Source organism: Garra rufa, chromosome 21, assembly GCF_049309525.1.
Source record: "Garra rufa chromosome 21, GarRuf1.0, whole genome shotgun sequence".
Lineage (NCBI taxonomy): Eukaryota > Metazoa > Chordata > Actinopteri > Cypriniformes > Cyprinidae > Garra > Garra rufa.
In genome coordinates this window covers 10851630-10864441 of record NC_133381.1, presented here as the reverse complement: position 1 = coordinate 10864441, position 12812 = coordinate 10851630, and the positions used below count along the sequence as shown (strand labels likewise).

Sequence of the window (12812 nt, the reverse complement as noted above, 5' to 3'; positions counted from 1 at the left end):
AGGTGATAATCAATACAGGATGACAGGCAGGAGGCATCACGACTAGATGAGAAACAGGTGGCACATACACTACCGTTCAACAGTCCGGGGTCGGTATAATACACTTTTATATAAGTATATACACTTTTATTCTCTGAGGATGCATTCAATTTATATTTGAAATAAATTCTGGAAAAATTAGGGCTGCCCAATAATAGTCGACTAACCGTTAGTTGACGAGAAGAGGCTTGGTCGACTAAAACTGCATTAGTCGCAGAAAAAAACTATCTACAGGAAGTGGCGAAGTCACACAGACAGACAGACAGATCGTCTATGTGATAATATAGTATATCAGGAAGGGCATCCAAATGCTCACTTATCATTAATCAACCTCAAATATGGCTTTTCATCTAAAAGATGCAAGTAGTAGCAACTTTACATGGCTCTAATTTTAACATAGAAAAATGTGCGCTATTTAAGTGTCTGTGCTGAGTGTGGAAGCTGAATAGTAGTGCGCTCACTGCATGACAGATGGTGGCGCCTGTGCGGTCACTTGCTCTTAAAATACTCAATACAGTCATTTCTGGTCATACAGATAAAAAGTAATACATCTTTTGAATCTGTAAAGACTCTACGTATATTTATGTGCACTCACAATAACAACGAAACGTTGCACTTTGTAAAATAAAGCAAACTGGATGCGCTTTCTGCCATCTCTGTCTCTGTAAACTTGAGAGCGAAACTTCAAAACTCAAACTTGAGTTTTCTAATTAAATTTAATTAGAAAACTCTCTCTTAAGCTGAAAACAAAGAAAGCAGTAGTTTATTAATAAATTATTAAAAAGTTAACGCAGTCTCCATGCAATTTTTCTGTGACACATTTATAATTATTATATCTGCCAGTGTGCTGTGGCCAGTTTTTTTGCGTGTGCTTGAGTGCTTATTAGGATATGTATGCACATAAAGGCTTGTTATTATGATTTACATGGTTTATTAATAAACATGTGACTAATAGTTGACTAATGCTTATAAATGAACGACTGCTAGTCGACCAGAAACATTAGAAACTTTAGTTAAGGGCAGCCCTAGAAAAAATTAAAACAAACACCATGGTTTCAATTTAACTAGTAATCAGCACAACACTGATTTTCAACACTCATATTATATATTTCACAATATTACTGTTTTTGCTGTATTTTTTAGCAAAAATAAATGCAGTCTTGGTGAGCATTTCATAAAACATTAAAAACTCTTCTGAACGGTAGTGTGTGAGCAATAATGTATGCATGTTTTTAAATAAAGATTTAAATAATTTAACTATAAACAAACAAACAAAAAAATCCTGAAAACCAAGAAATATCACATGAACAACCAAGCTCTAAAATTGTCATATTATAAAAAAGTGTGAACAATATTACTTACTCCAAAAATGTTCAAACTACCACAATAAAGGCCCAGGAAGGTAGTAAGGACATCTTTAAAGGTTGTATCAGCGATTTCTAGCCTAAAACATAAAGTGTCAATTTCAGCTGACCTTTCTTCACGATCCGCTCGCTGCCTGCCCCATAAATTGTCTGTGAAAAAACCGCGTCTCTCTGGTCAGCCTAGGGTCCGAGATATGCCAAAAAAACAATCGGCACTACCAACCTTTCCACATAAAAACAAACAGTGTTCCAACCAATCAGCGTCAGGGGTTTGGTGTTGTGGACTTTCGCTCCGCCTCCCTCACATCCCTGCACCAGTAGGAAAGTCCACAACACCAAACCCCTGACGCTGATTGGTTGGAACACTGTTTGGTTATCTGTGGTGTGTTGATAGCGCCGATTGTTTTTTTGGCATATCTCGGACCCTAGGCTGACCAGAGAGACGCGGTTTTTTCACAGACAATTTATGGGGCTGGCAGCGAGCGGATCGTGAAGAAAGGTAAGCTGAAATCGACACTTTATGTTTTAGGCTAGAAATCGCTGATACAACCTATAAAATAGTCCATGTGACATGAGTGGTTCAACCTTAATTTCACGAAGCTACAAGAATTTTGTGCACAAAAAACAAAAACAAAAATAACAACTTTATTTAACAATTTCTTCTCTTCTGTATCAGTCTTTGATTTCCTTACTACCTTTTTTCTGGGCCTTAAACATGGCAGTTGCATACTTTTTGTGTACAAAGAAAACAAAAATAACAACTTTGTTTAACAATTTCTTCTCTTCTGTATCAGTCTTTAATGTCCTTACTACCTTTCTGGACCTTGAACATGGCAGTTGCATACAAACAAAAATAAAGACTTTATTTAACAATTTCTTCTCTTCTGTATCAGTCTTTGATGTCCTTACTACCTTTCTGGGCCTTAAACATGGCAGTTGCATACTTTTTGTGTACAAAAAAAACAAAAATAAAGACTTTATTTAACAATTTCTTCTCTTCTGTATCAGTCTTTGATGTCCTTACTACCTTTCTGGACCTTGAACATGGCAGTTGCATACAAACAAAAATAAAGACTTTATTTAACAATTTCTTCTCTTCTGTATCAGTCTTTGATGTCCTTACTACCTTTCTAAGCCTTGAACATGGCAGTTGCATACTTTTTGTGTGCAAAGAAAACAAAAATAACAACTTTAATTAACAATTTCTTCTCTTCTGTATCAGTATTTGATGTCCTTACTACCTTTCTGGGCCTTGAACATGGCAGTTGCTGTCTATGCAGGGTCAGAAAGCTCTAGGATTTCATTAAAAATATCTTAACTTGTGTTTCGAAGATGAAAAAAGGTCTTATGGGTTTAGAACGACAAGAAAGTAAGTAATTAACGACAGATTTTTCATTTTTGGGTGAACTATCTCTTTAAGACAAGAAAAAAATTTTAAAAGTTTTTTTTAAAATTAGTTTTAAAACATCCACAGGACTAAAAGTGTCCAAAACTGATTAAGCACACTTCTGCATCAGAGGCATTTGGGAGAATGAAGCATCATTGTGTGTGAGTTTGCAATTGTGCACGTCTGTGTTTGTAAGTAAGGTGAAGGTACCCTAAACTCCATTTGTTGCGCTTCCTCCATGTCCTGCATGGCGCAGCAGTGGGCTTCCTGCAGGCGGCACTCTCTGTGCTGATGCTCCATTGCCAGCTCCTGCAACTGCTGCGCCAGGTGCTCACGCTCTTGGCTAAACTGCGCCTGCAACTGCTGCAGCGCACTTTTTGACTGCGACATCTGTAGCTCCAGGCTCTGCTTCAGCAGAGAGATCTGACACAACAAAAACACAGAAAACAGGTTCAAACGACTCGTACAGAATACCCAACATTCAGAGAGATGGAAAGTGTGAACTGTGAATGACTTATATTTGGGTAAAGGTAAAGCAGACAACAATCAGGAGGAAAGCAGAAGATATTCTGAAGCCAGAAAAAAGAAAACAGCACTGGGATTTGAATTTAAAATCAGTGGAAATAGAAGAACAAAAACACTGACTTAAATGTATTATTGCATCAATCAGTAAGGGACGTGTGTCATTATGTTGAAAATGAAAAACAACAATGCCACAAGCAATCTGAGATGTAATCCTTTTAGATATAGCCCTATGTTGCAGATGAAATATGACATCAAGTGCAAGCAAGATGCTATTACAATCATTTTGACTGCTGTCTTTCTGTTGAGCTTTTATCATCAGTTTTATGCGAGCAAAATACATTAACTCAGATCCGCTCAGCAGTGTTTCCTGAACTACCCCAGGAAACCCTAAATGAAAAATATCATTTATACTGCTAATCTACCAAAAAACTTAATCTTCATACATTTCAATACATAAAAATGAGATGAGGCCTAAGATGAAGAAATAATAATGAGAAGTCTTGCGAAAGAAAATAAACAGGAGATGGCGGGCAAATCTCTGCATGCAGCAAACTGTGGGCCGAAAATAGATACTGAGGCAATAAAATGAGGGCAAAACAAGAGGAGAGTGTTCCATGGCAGACTTGAGCCCCTGGACTACACTGCATTTGAATTCACACATAGATTTGTCTCAACAAACTGTTGAGGGACTTAAAATCCAGTATTATTTGAGGTTGAGAGACCACGCTGGAGTTGATTTTTAAAACCAATCTGTAACTTCCCTACAGACCAAAGTGTATCCGCCTTGATGACCTATAAAGGAAATAGTATTTTACAGAGCCTTCATTGATTTGGGATGTACCAGCATGGAAATTTTGGCTGATAATTATTGTTTACACACACACATATATATATATATATATATATATCTTTATAAAGCAATTTTAAAAAAATGTATTTAATAAATGAATGAATCATAGTTAAATCTTAAGAAAACAGCCCAAATAAAGATAATTATAAGTCAATAATATCAATAATTTATTATGACAGACGAAATGTTTTGGTTTTACAAACATTTGCTTGATTTGTTACATTTTGTTTGACTTTTACAAACATTTGCTGCCACTTTAACAGATGTTTGTTTTGTTTGGTTACAAAATGTAACAATTTTGTAACAATTTTGTTTGTTTTTAGAAAAACAAAGACATTTTTGGCGTTACATTTTTAGGTTACAAACGTTTGCTTGATTTGCTACATTTTTTGTACTTCTGTTTATTTTTCAAACACAACTGTTTACATGACTGTTTATGCTATGAAAAACCTAAAACAAGAATACATCTAAGAAAAAAGTTACAATAGTGTAAAATACAACATTTTTGTTTTTACATTTCTGATTTCTGATGCAACATTTTTGTTTAATTTTGTAACTACATTTACATACATTTTACAAACTACAAATTTTTTGTACAGATTTTTGTTTTGTTTGGTTACATGTTTTGTTCTTTTTGTTCTTACAAATTGTTTTGTTACAGTTTGTTAGTTTTTAGAAAACCTGAAAAACAAGTGTAATTCTGGATTTTTTTTTTACAATAGTACTGAATACAAGAAATTCTGGGTTTTAAAATGTTACAAAAATGTAGAATACACCTCTAAAATGGGACAGTTCGCCCCAAAATTAAAGCTCTGTCATTAGTTACTTACCCTGATGTTGTTCCGTTTCTTTGGGATATATCTACATGGAAAATGTAGCTAATAATTATTTTATAATTATATAAATATATTTTAAATTAACAACATAATTATCTATATTATGAATATTAAAAAAAAATTAATAAAAAAAAACAAAAAAAAACAGGCAAAAAAAAAAGTAAATTAATGTTATAAAGCATTTAAAAAAAATGTAATTTAACATGAGGGTAATTAATGACTGAGTTTGAACTGAAAAATGCCATTATACTAACATAGTCTGCTTCTAATGTCAGCCTGATTTCAACAACAAAATGCAATTACTGGCTGATATTGATATATGCTCATTGATATACAGTATAGATCCCTAGATTAACATAAGATTAGGGGCAGTGACCCGAGGAGGCGCTAAAGATAGACGACGAACACCAAGAGATGCTGACAGATGTCTGACACAGCAACTTTTAGAGGCTCATGACATAAGCGACAGTGACGTGACTCTAGAGAGACAGACTACAGGAGGCAGGCTGTCACTTTAGAGAAAGTGGCAAACACGCAGAGCAGCATCATGGTAATCGAGGATGCACACGCTAGAGACTGTGTGTACATCTTGACTAAGTATCTAGAATTTTCAGTCACGCCAAGTTTTCATGATATTGCACAAGATCAGAAATGCTTTGACTGCATCAGAATTTTAAAAAGAACATCACGTCAATCTAAACTAAAATGATGGATGAAAGCTGTTGACAGATATTTGGCTGACAGTTACTTGTTTAAGAGTCACAGCTGTGGGACTTATTATGGTCTCAGAAGTCATACTACTCCAAATCAATATATCCAAGGAGACATCTGATGGAAAACAGGAATGTCCTTGCTCTTTTAAAATAAACATGTATGAAGGTAATACTAATATGTTCAAAAAGTAAAGTTCTCTTTCCAGTACAGACAGACTTAGATTCAATCTAAGCCATAAAAACTAATCATTCAGAAATTTTCATGGTTTTTGGTGTGCATTTCAACATTCATTTTTATTAGGTATTCAGCAACTTGTTTTGCCTCAATGAATGATTCATTGACATAGAAGGTAACAGAGGTCATTTAAATAGAGAAGATTTGCTTGTGATGTACTGTATTTGGTTATATGTTTTGTTTGTCCTTGCAAATGTTTGTTTGATTACAGTTTTGTTTGTTTTTAGAAAAACATGTGTACTTCTGGGAAAAAGTAGTGTAGAACAGAAGACATTTCTGGTTTTACATTTGCTTGATTTGTTACATTTTTTACAACTATTTGCTACTTCTTTAACAGACGTTTGTTTTGTTTGGTTACATTTTTGTTTAATTTTTACATGTTTGTTTTGTTACACTTCTGTTTGTTTTTCAAACACAACTGTATATATGACTGGTTATCAAAGAGAAACCTAAAACAAGTGTACATCAATGAAATTTTTTTTTACATTTCTGTTTTTACAAACATTTGTTTGCAACGTTTTTGTTCAATTTTTACAAACTACATTTACAAAAAAAATTACAAACTACATTTTTTTTTACAGATTTTGACAGATTTTTTACAGATTTTGTTTGGTTACATGTTCTGTTTGTCCTTGCAAATGTTTGTTTAATTACAGTTTTGTTTGTTTTTAGAAAAACCTGTGTAATTCTGAGGGAACATGTTTTACAATAGTGTAGAATAGGGTTGGGTCGATAGACGATGCCATCGTCCATCGCCGATGGCCGATAGACATCACGATGCTGAGTCGGCATCGCGATTCTCCGCCCCGCCCCCACCGCAACCCGCTCGCGAAAAACACACACTTAATCACACTATACAGCCAAATTAAATGCTTGCTTTCAATTTCCGCATCTTTACTTATTTTATTATTATTATTATGAAGAAATAATAACAAGGAAGTTGTTAGCGATCACAATACAAATTACAGTGAACTCCAAACGAATTACATGAACTAGTTCGTTTACATTAATAAATTAGGCATACAAAAACGAATAATCAAAATAATTTTAATTAAATTAGATTACAGTTTTTCTCAATTGCTAAAACACTATAACCAGTCTTTTGAACTAAAATTTCAAAACTATAACGCCATTTTTGAAAAAGCACACCCATTTCCCTAAACATTAAACACTATTCCCTGCTTTGACACATGAGTTATATTTGGTGAACTGTTACTTCAAAACTCTACACACAAATCCCTACATTTCTCAGTGCTTACACCATGAGGTCATTTAGAAAGCACAAGCATTCAATATTGTTCATTCAAGTCTGCGAAGTTTGAGCTCAATTAGCACACAATTACCCAACTGGAAACACTAGGAGTCAAAATTTAGCACACACCAATCAGAACCTTCGATGGAGATAAAAGGATAAAAGTTTTTCTCAGTCACTTTGGTGCATTTCTCAGATCAGAAATGAAATATACATTTGTCTGCAGTTTCCTACATTATCAGTTGCTATTGTCATGTTGCTCAAAATGTATTATATACTGTAGTTCTCTGTGCAATAGTCTTACCCCTCAAAACATCAAGTCATTAGCTCATCGTATAAATCATTACCTAAATGCAAAATTTTTGATCTAGTTGTCCTAAACTGTCAATCATATATTCTACACATTTCTATTAGACTTTTTGTAAATTTGCCATGAATTATTCAAGTGAATCTTGACTTTCACTAATGAAGATAATATAGATCAACCAATGATAAAGCAGTTCTCTGAAATAGATCAAAGGTACATCTCATGAACCTTCCATTGGAAAGCATATAGACAGAGGACAACACAGGAGTTACAAATTCTGACAGTGGACTTTCTTATTTTTATTTTCACCTTTGTGCCCATATTTCTTTTTTTTCTGTTTCACAATGACGCTGTGTGCTTTTATTTTATTTTTTTATTTTTTGTCAGACCACTAGTACAAGTGTAACTGTGAATCCTATCCAGTCTTTTTCAATCAATATCCCACATACAGTAATGTGTAATTTTGAAGAGGAAGAGTAGGAGGTGAACGAGGAAGAGGAGGAGGAGAAGGAGGACGATGACGACAACAACATGGAAGAGACAGAGGAAGAGCAAGGGCAAGAAGACAAGCAGTCTCATATATTTTAGTTGATGAGTGCCAGGGTTGGATCAGGCATGCAAGAGGATTTTACCCCTGCTGCCTGGCCAGGGCTAATTTAGCCTGTAATGCTGAAGAGGTTCTTTGGCCTATCCCAGACCAAAGACAGGATGCTGGGCAGAATAATTATTTTGTTGTTTTTTGCTGTTTTGTACTGTACTGTACTCTACAGTACATTAAATTAAGGAATAAAACACTTGCAAAGGAATAGATTTGTTGTGTTCATCATGTGAAAAGTTTTTTATTTGTATTGTTTTTGTAGTATTGTTTTGAATTTATCTCATCAGCGTGTAAAACTGTGTTGTAGTGTGTTTGTTTTTGAGGATTTGTGTGTCATGTCTGAAAGCAAAGTTTGGTTTTTCAGCAAGATTTAATTGTTTTGAGTGGAGAGCTTCATTTTGACCTCAATATAGGAAGTTTGGGGAAATGAGTTAGGAGTTGTGGATTTGTGTTTAGAGTTTCGCAAATAAGAGGCATAATTTCAAGAAATGTGTTTAAGCAATTGAGAAAAACTGTAAATAAACTACACCAAATATGCCTTTTTTATGGTTTTACCATAACGAACAGAGCTTGGAACAAAAAACAAGAGAATATATTTTTTTCCATCGAAATACGAACGTACAGTACAAAGCCTAGTATACATTATAAATAGCAGTTTATCATTCAAATACATTGGGAATATGGAAACACTTGGATTTGTGCCGAATTACAGAGGTGCGTGAGCCCAACGCCTGGTATTTTTAGTTTCGCTTTGTTTTGGTTTCTTAACTTTATATATTTTGTTTCATTCCTGTTCTGTTCTGAATACCGTTACATTTAAATGATTCGTTTTGGAGTCAGGGTAACCAACTTATAGCTATGTTTTATAGTGTTTATAATGTTAATACATAATATTTCGCTTGATGTGGTATTATTTCTGATATTACACTTTCCCTCTACACATTACGCTGCTCATTAAATGCGTTTAGAGAGAGTGGGTTAAGCAGTAAGCAATCAATGAGAGTGATTTTGAACTTATAAAAGCTGACTGGTCAAAAATATGTTAAGGACCAACACACATCCTCAATACATCTACATAAACCCGTGCTTGTTTTGACATTTTCCGGAACGAGATCCGGCTCAAATTAAGCACTGGTGGAAATGGTAGGCTACAATTAATTAATTTGTTATTAATTAATTATTTAACAACGACCATCCTTCACCCCGCCCCCCGCCGACGATGCCATCGTCCATCGCGATGTTGCACATTAGACATCGTACGATGCCAAATTGGTCGACATCGCCCAACCCTAGTGTAGAATACAATATATTTTTGGTTTTACATTTCTGGTTTTACAAACATTTGCTTGATTTGTTACATTTTTTACAAATATTTGCTACTTCTTTAACAGATGTTTGTTTTGTTTATATTTTTATGTTTTGTTTGCTCTTACAAATGTTTGTTTTGTTACACTTATGTTTGTTTTTTCAAACACAACTGTTTAGATGACAGTTTATCAACAAGAAACCTAAAACAACTGTACATCAAGGAAATTTTTGTTTTTACATTTCTGTTTTTACAACATTTGTTTGCAACATTTTTGTTTAATTTTTACAAACTACATTTCCATACATTTTACAAACTACAATTTTTTCTTTACATATGTTTGTTTTGTATGGTTACATGTTTTGTTTGTCCTTGCAAATGTTTGTTTAGTTACAGTTTTGTTTGTTTTTAGAAAAACCTGTGTACTTCTGGAAAAAAAAAAAAGTTACAATGGTGTAGAATACAATAAATGTTTGGTTTTACAAACATTTGGTTGATTTGTTACATTTTTTACAAACATCTGCTAGTTCTTTAACAGATGCTTGTTTGGTTACATTTTTGTTTAATTTTTACAAACATTTTCTACTTCTTTAACAGATGTTTGTTTTGTTTGGTTACATTTTTACAAATATTTGCTACTTCTTTAACAGATGTTTGATTTGATTTTTCAAACACAACTGTTCATATGACTGTTTATCCACAAGAAACCTAAAACAAAAGTACATCAAGGAAATATTTGTTTTTGCATTTCTGTTTTTACAAACATTTGTTTGGATTTGGAACATTTTTGTCTAATTTTTACAAACTACATTTACATAACTTTTACAAACTATATATATATATATTTTTACAGATGTTTGTTTTGCTTGGTTACAGTGTCTTACAAATGTTTGTTTTGTTACAGTTTGTTAATTTTTAGAAAAACCTGAAAAACAAGTGTAATTCTAGAAAAAACTGTTGCAATAGTGTAGAAAAAAGAAATGTTTGTTTGGTTTTACAAACATTTGCTTGATTTGCTATATTTTAATTTGATTTTCACAAACATTTGCTACTTCATTAACAGATGTTTGTTTGTTCTTTCACATGTTTGTTTTGTTACACTTGTTTTTCAAACACAACTGTTTGTATGACTACAAGAAACCTAAAATGTTACAATAGTGCAAAATACAATACATTTTAGTTTTAACATTTGTTTGATTTGCTAATTTTTTTTTTAACATTTGCTTTTTTGTTTGGTTAAAATTTTCTTACAAATGTTTGTTTTGTACACTTTTGTTTGTTTCTAAAACACAAATATTTACATGACTGCTACAAGAAACCTGTAAACAAAAGTACTTCTAGGAAAAAAATGTTGTAAGCATAACAAGTGTAAAATACAAGGCATTTTTGTTTTTAAAAAAAATCTTTGATTTGTTACATTTTTGTGTGATTTTTTACAAACATTTGCTATTTTTTTATGTTTTTCGCTTGATAAAATTTTCTTACAAATTTTCTGTTTTGTTACCATTTTTATTACAAGAAGTTTTACAAGGAAATTTTTTTTACAAAAATGCATATACCTCTAAAATGTTAAAGGGACAGTTCACCCAAAAATGAAAATTCTATCATTAATTACTCACTCTCATGTCATTCCAAACCGGTAAAACCTTCGTTCATCTTTAAAACACAAATTAAGATATTTTTGATGAAATCCGATAGCTGACGCGGAATAAAATTAAGGTTGAACTACTGATGTCACATGGACTATTTTAACTATGACCTTACAACCTTTCTGGGTGTTGAACATGTTAGTTGCATCACTGTCTATGCAGGGTCAGAAAGCTCTTGGATTTCATCAAAAATATCTTAATTTGTATTCCAAGGATGAACAAAGTTCTTACAGGTTTGGAACAACGTGAGGGTGAGTAATTAATGACTGAATTTTCATTATTAGGTAAACTATTCTGTTAAATGTGGACAACATGTATAAACAACAAAAGTCACCTCTGTGACCTTCAGTTACCTGTTCCAGGAGGTCCTCCACCTTCCTCTGCCAGCTCTCTCTGGCTGCCATCATCTCCAGGTCTCTCTGCTGGGAAAGCTGTGTCAGGGCCACCTGTTTCTCTGCCTGATGTTCAGCTGTGAGCTCTTCCCGAAGACCCTTCAGCTCATCCCTGAGAAGAAACATAAAAACAGAGGGTGCAACTGGCAGGGTGAAACAGACACAAGGGTGCATTACTGAAACAGCGTGGAAGCGACTCAGTAAGTGAGATATTAAAATGTTAATAAGAGCCACACAGATGTCTCTGTAACCTTCAGCTCACTGTATACCGTGCGCTGCCGTACCATTGTGCAGATTAGATGTTAACCTTTTACTCTTGTAATTAGCATATTTTAATTCAAATGCATGCCTGTGTAAGAGGATTTGTCACAGGCTTTGATGCAGGACAGCCTATTTCAGAGCCTTTTTTAGATTTGATTTGCCGTGTGCACTCTGTAAAAACCAAACACTGTGTACAGTCACAGTTTATTCAATTTAATGCACTGCACACAGACAAATCTCGCTGTTTTTAGCCTTGTCTTTTCTACAGTAATGCATGACTCATGTGTTTCGTGCAGCACCTCAGAGCATCGGTCCACTTGAGATCCAGCTCCTCTGTGATTTTGTCCATTTTCTGTTTCTCCTCTGTTTTGATAGCGATGACCCTGGCGTCATGTTGCTGCTTCTGGGTCTCTATCTCCTCCTGTGAGCGGATAATGATTCATCATGGGAAAAGCAAGGAGAGAGCAGTTTCCAGTAGAGCTGATTACACAAATGGTGTCTTTAGACATGCAAGCTCTTCCTGCACTTCGCAGGCTTTAGCGCAGAACAAAAGCGGCTGTTTCTGGGTGTCTTAAAAATTGAATGAGGCTTAATTTTTCTTTTAACATCTCTGCCACGCTCCATTATCCGTCTCCTATTGCAGTGATTGCCACGCTGAATTCCCGCTTCTCCCTCTAAACGATGAGATGCGTCAGTGGTTTACACGCTTCTAAAAGCGTGAACGAACTTGAACATTTTATATCAACATCTCTAAACGCTTCTTATATTTTTCCAGAATGAGAGACCGACTCAAAATGCATAAAATGTATAATAAATGGAGTAAAAAACATCAGAGCTCTTTACTTGTATATCCGTGAGCAGGTTGCTCGTCTCTCTCACTCTCGCCCTGGTGGCGTCCAGCTCAATGAGAAGCTTTTCCTGGCCGTCTTTAAGACAGGAGATGTGGTTCTCAGCAGTATCCAGATTTTTTTCACTCTCCTTCACAAGATCCTTCAAATGAGACACCTGAGAAAAGCCCCAAAGACAGTCAAACGCATAAATAAAATTACAAAATGGAGGTCAATCTTACTATGCAGTAGATTCCTCTATTCCTCAGTA

The 12812-nt window shown here is 34.3% G+C and overlaps 1 protein-coding gene across 2 annotated transcripts in view; it reads right to left on the bottom strand.

Annotated features, from left to right (window-relative positions):
* Window positions 1-12812, bottom strand: part of fam184aa (family with sequence similarity 184 member Aa) — a 46393-nt gene that overhangs the window by 15014 nt on the left and 18567 nt on the right. For both annotated transcript variants that reach the window (XM_073827102.1, XM_073827101.1), the window contains exons 7-10: window positions 12558-12719; window positions 12014-12135; window positions 11415-11565; window positions 3001-3213 (exon numbers count right to left, since the gene is read on the bottom strand). In XM_073827102.1, coding sequence (XP_073683203.1) covers window positions 3001-3213; window positions 11415-11565; window positions 12014-12135; window positions 12558-12719 — 648 coding nt within the window. The remainder of the gene's footprint in view (window positions 1-3000; window positions 3214-11414; window positions 11566-12013; window positions 12136-12557; window positions 12720-12812) is intronic.